The sequence below is a fragment of the Anoplophora glabripennis genome, unplaced genomic scaffold (genome assembly GCF_000390285.2).
Source record: "Anoplophora glabripennis isolate ALB-LARVAE unplaced genomic scaffold, Agla_2.0 scaffold303, whole genome shotgun sequence".
In the NCBI taxonomy this organism is placed as follows: Eukaryota; Metazoa; Arthropoda; class Insecta; order Coleoptera; family Cerambycidae; genus Anoplophora; species Anoplophora glabripennis.
In genome coordinates, this window is record NW_019416416.1 from 361,578 (window position 1) to 379,355 (window position 17,778).

Genomic DNA, 17,778 nt, shown 5'->3' on the forward strand with positions numbered 1-17,778 from the left:
CAAAAGTTCCTCGTGTAAAATTTCCCATACAACACTTTTGGGAATATTCGTTTGTACTGAAATTCTTCTGGTGCTACTACCTGGATTAGCTTCAATCTGTTGTAGAACAATTTCCTCTGTCTGCGCCGTTCGGGTAGTACGGTTTCGTCCACAATCTCTCTTATTTGGCGTAAAATTACCAGTTTCTCTTAATCTCTGATGTAAACTGCTGAACAGTTTATCAGAAGGAAGCTGGCGATTTGGAAAAGTTTCTTGGTACAACCTCCGAGCTTCCAAAGCACAACCGTTTGCTTTGCCATACATGAAGTGCATGTCGGCCATTTCAGCAAAAGAGTATTCCGGCATTTTTTGAAAGACGAGAACAATGATTTTTTTCAATTACACTGTTATTAACACAATAATAATCGAATAAACTTTATTTTTAAACCTTATGTCAAATTCGTTTACCGTAACTACAGTAATTTGACCTTTTTCCATTTTCAACTTAGCACCGACATAAGCCTACTTTGATGTAGAAATTTTTATTATTGGGCGACCATGCATGCACTATTTTCTTTGGAGAGTATTTTCTCGAAAACGGCTAGCCTGACAGGTTTTCTACAAGAATACCTTTTTTATGTCATTTATACCGCGGAATCAGAATTTCTAAAGAAAACTGCAAAAATATGACGTTTAATAAAAATGTGAACAAATTAAATCGAGGCCTCCCCTGTCGGTACGCCCCTGATTAAAATAATAATTTAGTAAAAACACTGAAAAGTACTTACTATTAAAGGCAATTCATATGCCAAAATTCAGATGGCTATCTGAAACGGTTCCAGAGATATAAAATAAAACCTATATCCCGGTGCAATCTTTGAATCGCCATAGCAACCTTATAACGCATTTGCGGACCTATGTTCATATGAACTTTTCTTCATAGTTTAACATGTAGAATCACCCCTAGAATTATTCGAGCGGTGTTTCCGGACACCCTGTATATCTTTAGGAACAATGTACAGGGTGTCCGTAAATTTCACCTACGACGTTTGACTGCATATTCACGGCGATAAATAAATACGATCAAGGAAAAAAAGTTAAATAAAAACTTTTTGGTTTTTGAGTTACAGGCCCTCAAAGTTGTCAAAAATAAAACTAATTTAATTAATGACTTCATAACCCTTTTACCGATCGCGTTAAAATTTAGTACATTTATTTAAACTATTATGGCGTATTATTTCCTAAAGTTTTAGTCAAATCGATATACTGGGTGATAGTTTTCTCCGGTTTTTAAAAACGAACAACATTGAAAAGGTAGTTATTAAAAAAAACATTGTCTCTTGAGAAAATCACCTACAGAAAGCTATTCTTGGGAAAATGGCATTATTGCAGGTCTGTATGTTTCGGTTTGCGTAGCAGTGTCACGGATAGGGTTGCCAGATCTCTGGGTTTGACCCGGAGTCTTCTGGTTTTGATGGTACATCTTCGTGCTCCGGGTTAACATGTCATTTCTCCGGGATTCCTGGAAAAATCGTGATTTCTTCTCCATATTTCCTGATTACATCAGTTTTTTTTTAGACATCAATTATTTTCCGCTGTAGGTGTGTCACGAATAGAGAAGTAGATATTTCCTGAGTACGTCCTTAGAGAGCGATTTCTTCGAAACCAATTTGACTCCCAGATTTTGTGAGAACTTTTTTTAGATATCAATTTCTCCGGGTCTGTCATGAAGTAGACCTGGTAACCCTAGTCACGGATTTAAAATTTTGAGTTCAGTAGGCGATGAAAACAAGATGTTGATTGCTGTGGCTATCAGGTGATGTCATTATTGCCGTGTTTCTTTACGATTCTCATCAATCCACACATGCAAATTACGGATCGGCGAAAGGGTTATGAAGTTATTAATTAAATTCGGCAAAAGGGTTATGAAGTTATTAATTAAATTAGTTTTATTTTGGACAACTTTGAAGGCTTGTAACTCAAATACCAAAAATTTTTAATTACCTTTTTTTCGTATATCGTATTTATTTATCGTGGTGAATATGCAGTCAAGCGTTATCGGTGAAATTTGCGGACACCCTGTGTAAACAGTAAAAGTTAATAAATGAAGTTCATCTAGTAAAAATTGCATCAAACTCACATTCGGCCGATAGTCTAGCATTTCAGTCGTTAGACCTTGAACTTTGCCTTTGAATTTACCGATTTGAAACTTTTTCTATTAAAAACTGTTAAAAGTTGTTTCCCACTATCTACAATAAACGACTGCACTGCCAAATTTTAATGACGTATTTTACGTCAGAAATCAGTTATGATAGAACACACTTATCCTTGTCTAAACTACCTATTTCGAATCGCAGTATGAATTGTACTTCAACTTCATTTATTTTTACGCAAAATTTATCTTAGGTTTGAAAAATTTTATTAAAAGAGTCATTACCTGCTGCGGGCAAATAAAACTTTTTAATTTACGTTTTAAGGGACTGTAACTGCCTTAAACCGTATTTTGAAGTGTATGTTTTCTTTTATTTTGTCTAATATATCCAGCTTTCCAAAGTTTTACTATTTTAACCGTTAGGTATTATTATTTTAACGATTTAATATCCTATTATAAAATCGGTTTCGGGTACGTTTTACTGTCAGCGCAGTGATGTTCATAACCCGCAAATAAATAATTTAATTTGCTGGACAAAATCCAGTTAAGCTTCGGGAGCACAGTAACATAGAATCGCAATTTGAAATTTCAGCGCTCATTTAACTTTTATCCTGCATAATAAGTTTTGGCCATCACAATTTCAGGATAGCATTTTCCAGTAAACATGACTTATAGTCGAAAAAGTAGTCCTATTGTCAGATTAAGAAGATTTATTCAAAGCTTTCTCCTGGGTCACATATCAAGATAAAAGGTGTCCCCTGTAAAAGTTTCTGAGAGTCCTAGGAAGATATATGTGCTGACCCTTTTTTATTTTTACTCGTACCTACCGCGTGAATGGGGAGGAAGTTACAAGCAAGGACGATAACTTGTTCTTTCTTTTACCTCACGTGTCGAATGCGGTTAATTCCAAGAAAGTGATGCAGGAGTCTTCTTGGAATTCTATCTCAACAAATATACTGTACTGTACATAAAGTTCAGTGACTATAGTAGAAGTAAATCTTATTCTTTATCTCTGAATAATCCTATTTAGAAAATTTTAAATATTTTGTTATGAAAAGACGACATTTAAATTTATTGGCTAGGAAAAAGACCATTTTGCGACTTTTTGTTTTGGCAAGCTGAATTTATTACTATAGATGCTAAATATTATGTACAATAACATATTAGTTTCCACAGTAATAAAAATGGGGGGAAGATTGTTTACAGGGTGGTTAATTCTATAATTTTTACGTAAATTCACGTTTTTTGCCTAATAACTTTTTTCCGTTAATTTCCACGAGAAAACAGTAAAGTACCTACTTTTTTTTTCGTCTTCAAATTCTTACAAAACTAGCCCTCGAGTGTCAAAAAATATTGATTAGATCAAAAGTTATAAACAGAAGAAGTTTATTTATGACTTTTGAATTAAACATTTATAAACTGCGTTATTATTACCAGAACGTTTTGGCATCGCATCCTCTCATTCCTTATCACTGTCTAATAACTCACACGAAATCTGGAATCGGTAAGTTGAATAGTTTACAAGTTATGGCCTTATAAACAAATTAACTAATTATTAGTCTGGACGATCCCGAACGTGTTCCACAATCGCACGGATTTTTTCTTGGTAGATTTCATAATAATACATTGAAATCTAGATATTTTTTTTTTAATTTCAAATTTGCAACCTGGAAAGTTTTTTTATCTTTTAGCCTTAGTTGCAAAATGAAGTATACGGAAATTCGCTTGAAAATAATATAGTGGGTGTTCCTAAATATCATGTACATAAGGAAGGAGGTAATTCTTTGGCTTATTTCATGACTAAAAGTTCATATAAACATAGGTCCGCAAACCCTTCGTTACCGATCTACAGGTTGTTGAAATTTTAAGATTTTTTTAGTTTTTTCTCTATAGCTCCCACAGTTTTTGAGATATTTAACTGAAATTTGGAATATAGATTACGCTGTAGGGCTTACATCATTGGGCATGCTAAATGGTCGTGATATTCAACAGAGTATTTTATTTTTAGATATTTTTTCGGAGTTTATGCCCCTTTTTCTTCTACTGAACTTTTGTGCGGTGCGCCGCGGGTAGATTTTAAAATCAAAATTAGATTTTATGTTTTGTTGAGAAACTTTTTTGTCTCTTATGATTATCTGCGACCGTTATCGAGAAAAAAAAATAAAAATCGATTTTATGTAATTCGTTAGATGAAATTTAAATTCTTAAAATGGTCCAGTAGGCTCTGGCTTTATTTAGATAATCTCTTGTTTCTATTAATTTTGACAGTTTATTCGCCAATACCTGTTAAAAATTAAAGCTGGGATGACCCATTTCAAATTTCGTAAAATTTGGCATTATTATGAGATTATAATGAGTATTTAAAACACTTTTACACCTTACAGTTTGTAACATAAACCTTTAATTTTTAAACATGCAGACCCAAGTTACTACTTCAAATGCGAACTGTCACCCTCTCTTTGACAGTCTGTAACTCCGGTGTTTTTCAACAAATCTTGACGATTTTTTTTTAACTTAAAGCTCCTTTCATAAGCTTTCCAAATATGTAATAATATATTAATATATCACGCGCGTGCGTCGCATATTTCATTTTGCAACTAAGGCTAAAAGATAAAAAAACTTTCCAGGTTACAAATTTGAAATTTAAAAAAAAAATTATAGATTTCAATGTATTATTATGAAATCTACTATAAAAAAAATCAGTTAATTTGTTTATGAGGCCATAACTTGTCAACTATTCAACTTACCGATTCCAGATTTCGTGTGAGTTATTAGATTATGAGAGGATGCGATGCGAAAACGTTCTGGTAATAATAACGCAGTTTATAAATGTTTAATTCAAAAGTCATAAATAAACTTCTTCTGTTTATAACTTTTGATCTAATCAATATTTTTTGACGCTCGAGGGCTAGTTTTTTAGGTCTTTTGAAGACGAAAAAAAATTACGTTACTGTTTTCTCGTGAAAATAAAAGGAAAAAGTTATAAGCGAAAAACGTGAATTTACGTAAAAATTATACAATTAACGAGACTGTAAACAATCTTCCCTCCATTTTCATGACTGTGGAAACTAATATGCTTGTCGAAACCAAAAGTCGCGTCCAACTCTATATTTCCTGGCCTATTTAAATACCATTCCTTTAAATATCAAAAGAAATAATATACTAAGGCTTGCACTATTTTTCTACTTATCTATTTACATATAAAACAACGCCTCCAGCTATTCGTTTGCCTCCACATTTAACAAAATATTTTAAAAACATAGTGAATGTTTTTATCAAACGGGTTTATTCGTCCGTCTTTTAAATTTGCAAATTTACTTATAACGTGATAAAATTGAGGATCGGCACTAATACTTTGCAATAGTTCTTTTCCTATCGTCATCATTATCTAATAAGTTGTTTAAGAACTCCTGTGTCAATTTCTAAGTTTTAATACGCTTAAGACACAAAAAGTTTTTTTCTACCGAGACACTTGTTGCAGGAATTGTTAAAACTGGGCAAAACAATTTATATATTTCCGAAAATATCATTTTAAATTCCTTGTATAATATTTCTATCGTTTTTTGAACTTCTAAATTACGAAATTGTTCTTCTCTGTACAAAATATTAAGTTTTTCAACCTATCTATTTCAAAAGCGTTTGGATATATTTGTAATAAACATTGAACCGATTTCTCGGAAAATTTGTTTGCATATTCGGGAAAGTTTGAGGAATCTATTAAAGCAAAAAATTTAAATCACATAAATTCCCAAAACAAGGAGGTACTTAATTAAGGGGAAATATGTTTCGAAAATATTTCTAATTCGTCACAACTTTTGCCCCGTTGACTTGGTAATATTTTTCGCAAAATTAATTAAAAAGATTTTTTAATTTTTCTTCATTTCTTACTTCAGAAATTCTTTGACTAGTGATTTTAATTTGTTTATGTCATTACGTCTTGAAAAAGGTGTTTCAAGAGATTAAACAATATTGCGATATAGTTTCATTATTAGCTACCTATGTAGGTACTTAATAATATAATAAGTATCTATTAAATTACGTTAAATTGAGTCTTACTTTGTTTTGTTGTAAAGAAGTTGTTTTTATTTACTTTAAATTAATATCTGCCTTGTCACATTTTGCAGATTTGTTTCTTGACGTATATCTAGTACGTAAATATTTGTTATAGGTGCAACTTACAGGATGCTTTGTTTAAACTATTTCCACAATGTTTTTCACCGTTGGCCAACAGAAAATAGTCCTTCGTACAGTGGAAACTGTTTTCTATTTGAAAATCTTGGACAAACACCTTTATTGTGCAATATCCTGGTTGTTTCTTTAGTCTGTAAATAAAATTAGTAAATAAGAATTGAAATAATGTTGTTTCATATTTTATTTGAAGTGTTTTGAAAAAGAAGGCTATGACTTTTTTTGTTTGAACCATGAGCCTGTTGTCTTTTGTTTTTGAGATACAGGTCGTAAAATGAGATTTTTCTTGAAATAATGTATTGCATTAAGTACAGTGTTTGAGACTGCTAAATTCGTCATTGTTAGTTTTAAAATGTATAATTTTCGAGGTTAGGTTTTAGCATTTTACACAAAAATGTACTTTTATTTAATTCACTGTAAATGCATTTGATGCTCTATCAATCATTTTTCATTTTGCAAAAAATCTTTTTATTTAATTTGCCAAAAAAACATGAACATTTTAATGTGCACTTTGGTAGCATCTAACCCTTTACTAGATTTTATATTTATATTTTATAAAATGTTACTTTCGAGCATTTCCTTACCTGTAACAAACGTTTAAATTTTTAGGATAATAGCAAGGATATCCAGGACTCCTGAAATATCCACTGACGTAACTCAAATCCACACAATCCCTCTCCCCTACACTAATGGCATCATTTTCATCATTCCTCGGACAAGTTAAAACTTTCCCGTACTTTGCGTTTAGAACTTTGTATTGCATCTGATTCCAGCCCAGACACTGATAGTAATTAGTATTAGTTAGAACAGAGTTTACACTGCTTAAGTCTAGATAAGTTGTTCCTTCTTTATCTTGATACGAAGGGGCAAAGTCGTTGTACTCTGGTGCAGCAAAAACGTAAATACTTTTCACAACTTTGGGATGGTCTTTAAAGATAACGCTTTGGTCTTCGTCGAGGATCTCAGTCCTTTCATTGATCAGTTGTAACTTTTCTACAAAGTTCTGAGCATCACTAGGCCACGCCACTCTATTAATTTGATCGTTGTAAAGTTTGTAGTGGGTGCCGTTCCTGACCAACGTAAGAACGTTTTCTGGTGAATATTTTTTCGGGCACTCGTCTTGGATAACTTCAATAACGAAACCAGTATTAAAATTTTCACTGTGCCCTTCAGTTTTGAATTTCAGTGTTTTGACGCTGCTGTCTCCGAAAGCAGTGGTGAGTTTTAGGTCGCTGTTGCAGCCGCAGATGTATTTACCGTCGATTTCCAAGTAACCGTAAGGGCAGTTGTTACGGTCTGTGTAGCTAATCCAGAAGAACAGAAAGTTGAGTCTCAGTCTGCAGATGTTATTGTTTGCTTTGTGTATTTCAAAGGAACATTCCGTCTTTTTGTTCAAGGTGTAGGGGAAGTTTGGGCTGGTTAGTACGAATCTTTTCGAGCTGTAGACAGTGCCGCAGCAGTGGGATTTCGTTTCTTCGATTTTGGGTATGAACATTCTGGATTGGATGGATGGTACGCTGCTTTTAGTTCTTTCATGAGTTGTGTCCTGAAAAACATGAGGATGGAGATACAGAATTGTTTCATCATTCCGAAATGAGGTGTTGTTTTGCTAATATTGACTATTTGATGATTTGCACACTATACGAATAGAACTTGATTGATACAGAGGTAAATCAGAAATATTTGGATTGTCTAAATAATACTCCTCATTTATACGATAAAGGACTAAATTTATAACGAGCATTCAAATAAAAACGTGGTCGAAGTTGGCTCTGACACATTGGACGTAGGGAGTAGCTTATAGCGACCAACTTAACCTCATTTCTCAACGAGCTGTATAGCAGCTGTCAGTTTCAATAACGTTAATGACTATATAATTTTATTTTAAAGAATAATCGTGATAACAATAACAAACAATTAAAGGAGCTGCGGAAAGTGTCCCCCACCTTGTTATAACAATAAATTAAAGCAGCTTCTGAAAGTGTCCCCCTCCTTGTTCCAAGCACTTTTCACACCTGTTCCTCAAAGAATTAAAGACATTTTCTAAGATGCTCGGGGTATTGTTAATTTCACGAATCTTGTCTATAAGTCGAGCCTGCAGATGGTTTAAATCAGGAGTAGGCAGTTCAAAAATAGTGTTTTTAAGGTAAGGCCACAAAAAGAAATCACACGGCGTAATATCACATGACCTCGGTGGAAATTCATGTTCAGCATTGAGACTTATTAGTCGATTTTGGAAAACTTCCCTCAACATATTCATCGTCTCGCCTGCCGTATGTGCCCTTGCGCCATCTTGTTGAAAGTAAAAGTTTGTAATTTCGTTTTCTTCCAGCTGGTTAACAAAAGGAGCGATAATTTCTTCTCTATACCTTTGCGCAGTAAGAGTACCATTAAAAAAAAATAGGTCCATAAATCCTCCTTCGATTGAGAGCATACCAAACTCCAATTTTTTGAGCGTGTAGAGGGCCCTCGACAAAAAAGTTATCTGGTTTTTCAGAAGACCACATTCTCATATTCTGTGAGTTTACGTACCACTTAAATGAAACCAGGCTTCATCAGAAAAAAAGGTGATATTATGAAGTTCACCGTAGTTGTTTAAAAACCATTCACAAAATACAGCCCGTCGCGGAAAATCAACTTCATGAAGTTCTTGCTGACAAGTTAAACGATAGGAGAACAAACGCAAATCTTTTTTTAACACTGTGTGGCAGGTACCGACTGATACTCCCACCATTTGTGATAAAACACGTACAGAAGTTCTTGGCGCATTTTCCATTATTTGTTGGACATTTTCTTTTAATTCTTCAGTCCGCTTTTTAGGTCGGCCGCTTCCTTCTTTTCTTGTTACACTGCTCGTTTCACGAAAAACATTAACACAACGCTGAACTGCACAATTTTGTACTCACAACGCCGGGAAATTGATTTTGAAATTCTATGAAACATTCCTCAATAGAATACTTCCATATTCCATCAATCTTGCGTCCATTTCTAAAGTAGGACTCTATGATAAACACTTTTTGTTCTTGAGAAAACACTATTTTAAACGCTTTTTAAAACGAAAATATTCAAATTGATAGCGGCGATATAGCGCTTTGACAGATGACGTTTAAATTCATTTGCAATACGCTACGCCCTACGTCCAAATTTTCAGAACCAACTTGACCACGTTTTTATTTGATTGCTCGTTATTATTTTTGTTCTGTTATTAGTAAACACTAAAAGATTTAATTTAAATTTAGTCGGATTGTGTTTAACTAATCTTGGATAATACGTCCATAAATCATAATATTTTAACCTTGAGATTGTTCTATTCACAGATGGATAACTTTGTAAATTGTCTGATTTTTGTCTTTTGACAATAATGACCTCATTCTCCAGTTTTAATCAAAACTAGAATCATCTTCGATGATTACATAATTATAAAAATGTAATAACACCACAAAAAAGGATTAAATAATATGATACACATTCAATTTGCTTCAGTTTCCGTTCAATGAAGAGCATTTTGCTTTTGAGAAATGATCTATCAAAAATTTATCCAGGTTTCTGTTGAAAGTCAGTTGAAATATCAAAGGTAAATTATCGCTGAAGGATTATCACTAATAGTCCGGTCAAAATATACATTTCAAATAACGAAAATTGCGACAGAGCTAAATGTTGGTGGAGACCTTGGGTACACCATTAGAAATAAAGTGTCAAAAGTCCCCATCGATCCCATGTGTGCTAAAAAAGATATTCGGGGTCAAAGGTAAAAATTTGAGGTTTTTTGGATTTTTTTTGAAAACGGTAAGTTTTATCAAAAATGTAGCTCTGATAAAAATGGTCCTTATACTTTTTTTCTAAGAATCACCATTCCTGAGATATCGCGATTCTAATAGTTGAAGGAGTCACCACCTGTGAGGTAGTGTACTTTGGTGCATTTTTTTAACGTGGTTTCCCCGGTAGGCCTACTACGCGAACTGTTATGATGGAATTTTCTTTTAACTGCATGATGATTATTGATATTGATATTGGTTATTGACTTTAACTGTAGTTCTGATTTTTTTGATATTTTAATCTGATTCATACTCTTCAAAGTCGATTTCAGCAGTCATGTCTTCTTCGATTTCTTCTTCTTCTTCCTCTTCTTCTTGCTGGATGTTCATAAATTGTTCAAATTAACATGAATCAGCTGTCTCTTCATCGAAATCACTTGAATCTTCGTCTGTTGTATTCAATTGGACATTTGAGCAAAACTGGCTTTGGCAATTAGTACACGCTGGAGAACACAGTAACCCTACTCTTCTACAGCCACATTTAGCACTGCAACCTTTTTTGCAATTGCAAAAAATAGTGTTTAGGCGTTTTTCTGGAGCAGGTGGGAGTAAAGTTTGAATCGGTTCCAAAGTATTATCTGTTAATTTTCAACCCCAGTCTTCTGGGTTCATTTGATTGCCCAGCCATGTCTGAACTTGATAGTATACTCGATACAAGTGTTGCTTAGCAGAAGCAGATATTGGAGAAAGACAAGATAGTTGTACTTGTTTCTTGTTTCGTGTGTTTTTTACAAAAGTTTTTACAATAGGGCAGCCAGATGTTATTCAAAGCCATGCAGGTAGAGGGGATTGACTAAGGGACTGAGTTTCTTTTGAGTTTATATTCTAGAATGGTATAGTTTATACATATGAGACACAAATAGGCATTTTTACTTGTATTAAGTGCCTGACTATGTATATACGTGGCATATATGTGCATATCACAAAGAACGTGACTCCTTCAACTTTTAGATTCGCGATATCTCAGGAATGGTGATTCTTAGAAAAAAAGTATAACGACCATTTTTGTAGATAATTTTAAGATATATAATTTTGTTGGGGCTACTTTTTTGATAAAATTTACCGTTTTCGAAAAAAATACAAAAAACATAAAATTTTGACCTTTGACTCTGAACTTTTTTAGCACACATGGGATCGATGGGGACTTTTGACACTTTATTTCTAATAGTGTACCCAAGGTCTCCACCACAATTTAGCTCTGTCGGAATTTTCGTTATTTGACCACTATTTTACGACTAATTTGACCGGACTATAATTACTACTATATTAGTGATACGTTGCATTTCTGAAAAGTCAAGATTAATTGAAATACTGGCTTATTTGTCAGTAGGATACGGATCTTCAGTATCAGTACATTTCCTTTGTTTGTGCGGCATTTTAATGTGAATTTGATATTTGTCTGCTACGCCAACAAAAACCCGTTAATTTTTAAATGATTTATGGTAAACCATGATACAAAAATTACTTCGATACACTTATCTAGTCATCATCTAACCAAAGTGAAAGCCACGCGACAATATAATTACTAGACGATATTGTCCAAACAATATTGACGTGGGCGACTTGACATTATCGTGGCCGATGTTATCAATATTTCAAACAATTCTTGCTTCAGAACGTATTTATTCTTCCATATATATTTCATTTGTTTATTGTCAAATAGAATCTGCTTATTATAGAAATGTCGCCGTAGGTGTTCACAATAACCTTCACCTCTTAATCTGACAAATTTATGAGTATTATCTTTAAAAAAATCGCCAGTGTGTTCAAACTATTAAGGATATTTATTAATGAACTAATGTATTCCAAAAACAGAGATATAAAAATATCTTGCATAATTAATACATATGTGAGGTTCGGTTTATTCTGTTGTATGCTTACAAGATAAAAAATTAATCGAAAGTTGAGACGAAACGTAAAATTATTCAAACTATTTCTAAAAACGTTAAATTTCAGTAAAGGTAATCCTGCAGTCTGTAAATATTCTTTATGTAAACTTAGTACTATACAGGGTGATTCACAAATTATCCAAAAAAATTTGGGAATAGGTGCGGCATGAGAAATGGAGTCAATATTGTAAAAAACATTTTTGTAAAATCCTTATAGTTTCTGAGAAACAAATTATTGAAGTTATAGCACATTAAACCACTACATAGCTGGACAACTGTAGTCTCTAGCATCATTCGCAATACGCTTGGAGAGCCATGTTACTCCTAATACTGAAATCCGTCGTTGCGGTAGTTTTTACCTGTTATCTGTGGTATTTACATCAGTTTTTTAGTAGTTAGTGTCAAAAATGGCTTGCGTGTATAACAACTCAGAGTTGATGGATATCGTTTTAATTTATGGTGAAGCAAGACAACATTTGTATTATGGTGAAGTATTTGTGTTATGGTGAAGTAAGACATCATTTGTGTTAGTTCGTAGAAAGTGAGTAAGACGGACCCAAATGTGTTTACACGTGAGTGGATAAAATTTTGAACAATTGCTGTTGCAGCATCGGGTATGTCAAATGATTTGATTATTTAAAAACACAAATTAATTTTATTAATAATTAATAAAGGCAAAAGCATTTGAATATAAAATAGGTGCGATAAAATTCTATTTACATATTTCTTTCCTTGCGAAAGTTTTTGTCCGTTTTTATCACGCCGCCATACCGGTCGCATTGTGCGAGGTCAGGTTTTACAGTGGACCAGTTTCCAGTGCCGTGCAGAAGTGTATTTTTTAATCAATTTCGAACTGACCTTTTTGATTTTTTCTTTACAAAATTGTATTTGTAAGGGTCCCCTGTACATCCAGAATTTTTTTGGATAAGTTCTGAATCACCCTATATATTCCTTAAATCACCTACTTAGTAGAGTGTGTCATCTTTATTTATATTAAATATCCAGTTATGTTAAATATCTGCTCCCTAGTGTAGCATTCCCCTAATACGGATGTAAAATTGGTCAGAATAATCAGAAGTGAGTAAAAATCTAAATTAATAATATGCATAAATTCAGGTTTTAGCAATGAGATGTCAAAAACAATGCTATTCTGCATTTAATAAATCTATTTGAATATTTAAATAATGATGGTTATGTTTATTTGCTTTAATTACTTTGATAATGGTTAATTTATTCATTATTTTATTCCTTGGATCTTAACGATGCAATGTAAATCATCTAGAGAGCCTTGTATCGTCTTTGTTTATAATATTTTCAGTGTTACATTCACAGTTTTTAAACTTTACATCCGAAAATATTTACGTAATCATTTTGCAATTGTAACTTGTATACTTAGAGAGTGTTAAATATAGACATAAAATTTTATACTTTTTATTACAACCACCACAAATCTTTCATTAATTAAGAAACCAGGTAGTATAATTTTATCGAAAAATGATGGTTTCTCCATAAAATCGCTCTACTCAGGGCTATTGTTCCATAAGTGGATTATAAAACGACATAATAAAACGTTGCTTATTATCAAACTATCTCCTTTCAAGGTTTTTACAAAAAAAAACATGATGAGGTTTTCCGAACATAATGGATAATAATCCTTTTATTGAAGGAACTAAACAAAGCAGTAAAAAAATACTGAAACCCTGAAAATTCTTTTCAATATTAATTACAGGAGAAAAAGGATAATTCTGTCGAAGATTCTTTTTGAGCTTAATGTTAATGTTACATATAGAAATAATTGGACAAAAAGAGGAAGTGGATATTTTAAATATTTAGAATATCAAATTAAAATTCTATTATTCATGAATTTGTTTCTTTGGCATTTTCTAAAAGAAATCTAAGTAATGATTGCTTTTGGGGATTTAAACTTAAAGGACATTTTATTTCTCATTATTAATAATGTAATTAAAATAATATGCTGATTATTTCTTTATTTCTGTCTTGTGACCCAACAAAGTATTGTAAGATTTACCAGATTCTCCTTGATATTTTTTAAAGTTAACCAACTTGTCTCTGATTATCTAATTCTAATCCGCACCTCATCATATTATACAAATTTTTATCAATAACTGTCAATACATTAAATATTATGGAGTAATAATTTAATTATCGTTTTATAAATGTGTATATTTTCTGATGGCGCCCGAAGTGCTTTTATTTTAAACACGCTGCAAACTGTAAATACTTGTATAAATAATGTCTTATAAGTACTTAAAAATACATCAGAAGCACGGATATATAAATAAGTTTATAAAATATATTAATTATTGTATCTAGATACTATTGCTTAATCCTAATAAAGATTTATTTGTATAATACAGGGTATTGATGATATACTCCAACCAATTTTATTGACAAAATTAAAAATAAAATCTTATAAAGATGTATCCGGGAATGTTTAGTTTTCGAGATACTGATACTCGAGATCTTGAAATTAAGAAAAATACTTGCATTATATTTGTTTAAATAATGTCTTACATGTTTGACGCAGATAGAAAAAAACTTGGAATATTGATTTAATTAATTATAGGCAAAAATTTGTTGAGTTGATATACAAATCCGACAACCAGTGGCGGAGAGTTTCGAAAAAACCGTCACTAAAACCCTCGAATTTCGAGACAAAAAAATATTTTGGAAACTGAATAAATAAGTACATTTTAATCCGGTTAGTATCTAAAAAAATAATTAAAAGATACAGGATGTTAAACTAAAAAAATATCTTCTTTCAAAAAATCGATTTTAAGTCATTATTTTTGTTAAATTTAAGAGAGCTTGCGATTAGTTAAATAAAATAAAAATAATCCCTTAACAAAAAAGTTCGTTTTGCAAAAAATGGATATATTTGTTAGCAACACAATTTTAAATACAATTCCATAATAATTAAAAAGTAGTTGGCGAGAAACTTTTATTTTTTTTGAAGAATTTACTATCCTCCAGAAATTTTTTTTCATCAATTCTTTTTTGGACTTTTCATGGTTGCAACATATTTAAAATTGTATTTCCAATAAAAAAATATGTGGATTTATTTTGTAACATGAATAATGTAGTTATTTTCAATATACAGGATGATTCACAAATGGTGTAAAACCTCGTGTTCTCTGATGAATTTTAAGGGGTCTATTCTATAAAGTTTTGATCTAGGACGCTTCGTTAAAAAGATACAGGATGTTAAACTTCAAAAAATATTTTTAATTTTTTAAAATAATTTGAAAACCAGGGAGTGAAATAATTTGAAATTGGGCACATGTATTTATGTAAACATAGTCCAAAATCTGAGGGTTTTTCCTAAAATTTACATAACTAAGTGGCGGAGATACAGGGTATCGGTGGCATATTTTTCTAAATAAAATAGTACGCCACTGCTTTACGGTAACAACCATGATATTTTCGAATTCGTCTTTCAATTTTCTACAAATTACTACTTCTTGAAAATGGAGGTATTTTTAAGCATTTACTCAAATAAAATAATAGTAAATCTTTAAAATGTTATAAATTTCTTTATTCGAATAAATAACCGAATGATTAGTGCTTGTTATGTTATTTAAGTATAAGTGTTTTCAGTTGGTTTTTTAAGTTTTACTTGAAAATCAGGCTTTTTTTGAAAAACATAAAAGACTAGTAATTTGTAGAAAATTGAAAGACAAATACGAAAATATTGTTTTTTATCGTAAAGCAGTGGCGTACTATTTTATTTAGAAAAATATGCCACCGATACCCTGTATCTCCGCCACTGGAGCATCTAAATTTTGGGAAAACGCCTCAGATTTTGGACAATGTTTACATAAATACATGTGCCCAATTTCAAATTATTTCACTTACTAGTTTTTAAATTATTTAAAATTTTTGGTCATCATTTGTGAATCATCCTATATTTAGGTGTGTCGTATATTAGGTTTTCTCGAATAAAATAACATATATCGGTTTATCTGAAATACTAGCCCAATTTAAAGACACCTCCTATTTCCAAATTGTTCACTGGTGTCGAAATTCTAAGGGTTTTAATGTGTTCCCCAGTATTTCCACCAGTGGTTATCAGATGTATGCACCAATGTAGCAAATTTTTACTCGTAATTAGTTATTTGATTAGCTTAAATTTCATCAATATACGTCAAGCATTTTAGAAGATATTTTTTTCTTAATTTGAACACCCTGAATCTTAAAAATGTAGCATCTCCGGACACATGTTTATATGATTTTTTAATTGATTTCTGACGTAAAATACATTAAAATTTGGCAGTGTAATTTATTAACACCCTGTAACTGTCGAGAAGTATTTTTGTTAACGTTGAGCATTGAAAAATCTGTCTTACCTTTGTCTCATTTTTCGTAGCTTCTGCCACATTTTTCAAAATTTTCTCGCACACTCTACGGATCACCCTTATCAAGTATCCTGAGCCAGAACCGTTTTCATCTGTCTTAAATCTTACATGCAGTGAACCATCGACAGCGAAGTAGGCTTTCGTTTTGTTTTTGTTTCCACACAAGACATCTTGATCCCCAACCACAAATCTGTCTTTAGCGCAGTTTTCAGAACCTTCCACAGAAAAATTCACGAACTCGAACTGATAATACGTCGGACAGTGAGGGCCTTTTAACAAGTAGTGACAATCCAAGTTGGCGGAGTAATTTTTGGGGTAGTTCGGAGATGTCAGAGTGAATTGTCTTCCAATATGCACTTCACCGCACGCGGTAACGTTTTCTGAAGGCGATTTTAATGTTGTTGGGTGGACATCGGTCCTAACGACTTTACTATTAGAAGCACTACCGACTGACACATCGAGAATGTAAAGCAAGACGGCAAGATACGGAGAAGATGGCATGATGTCGACTAGTTAACGAAATTTCAAGGTGCGACTGGTCTGAAATCTGCATCGAGTTCATATTTTACGCGGGTGGAGCATTTGTAGACACGTTTTTGGTTTTCAGGAAGGTAAACAAAGGATGGTTGCACTATAGGACCGGCCCGAAGTGATTTTGAAAGGTTAATAAGAGGATTATACGGTGATAGCATTGGAATTCTTATTAAAAAGTCAAATTTCAAGTTAAAAACGCACCTGCGTCGCTAGTTTATGTTAACTACTAATTTTAAAATGAAAAATGAAAGGAATTTGGGCAAAATATTGTTGTTCTAATATTTTTAGTTATTCAGAAAAAATAATATACTATTTTTATACAATTTGTTGGATTAATTACACATAGCCACAAGAAAAAGTATCTACCTGGTTCGAAAGACCAAACCATCGTGTCTATATGTCTTTGGGGTCGCTGAATCCGAATCCAGCGTTAGATTTTCAAAATTCAAGATGGCGGATCCGATACGGCTGACCGAGTATTAAAATTTTAAAATATTGAAAATAAAAAATATTTTCGAATTCCACATAAAATTTTAAGTAAAAAATGTCCCTATATCTATTAGAATATTTAAAGCATATTTTCCGAGAAAAAAATCATGAATATTGGAATATTTTATTCTATTTGTTTGTTTTATGTTTGCAACGAATACGGATATTAAAAAATGTGTTTATGGTTAAAATAGTTTTTGGGGTTATTAATTCTGGATCCTATCACGTCAGTTTCAAGGCCATTTCAAGGTCAAATCGAGAAAAACCAGAAAAACTGTGTGAGGGTTAGAAAGATACCATAATTATACGTTTTTGGGTTTATTGAATGTAAATCCTCATTACAAATCTACCTCACC

General features: G+C 32.3%; 1 protein-coding gene across 1 annotated transcript in view; it reads right to left on the minus strand.

Moving 5' to 3' along the window:
• LOC108907210 overlaps positions 1-16,920 on the minus strand; it is a 23,145-nt gene extending 6,225 nt beyond the window's left edge. Inside the window, exons 1-3 of the mRNA XM_018710781.1 lie at positions 16,391-16,920; positions 6,904-7,865; positions 6,311-6,453 (exon numbers count right to left, since the gene is read on the minus strand). Of these exons, the coding sequence (XP_018566297.1) occupies positions 6,311-6,453; positions 6,904-7,865; positions 16,391-16,900 (1,615 nt within the window). The 5' untranslated portion in view covers positions 16,901-16,920. The remainder of the gene's footprint in view (positions 1-6,310; positions 6,454-6,903; positions 7,866-16,390) is intronic.
• Positions 16,921-17,778: the final 858 nt, after the last annotated feature.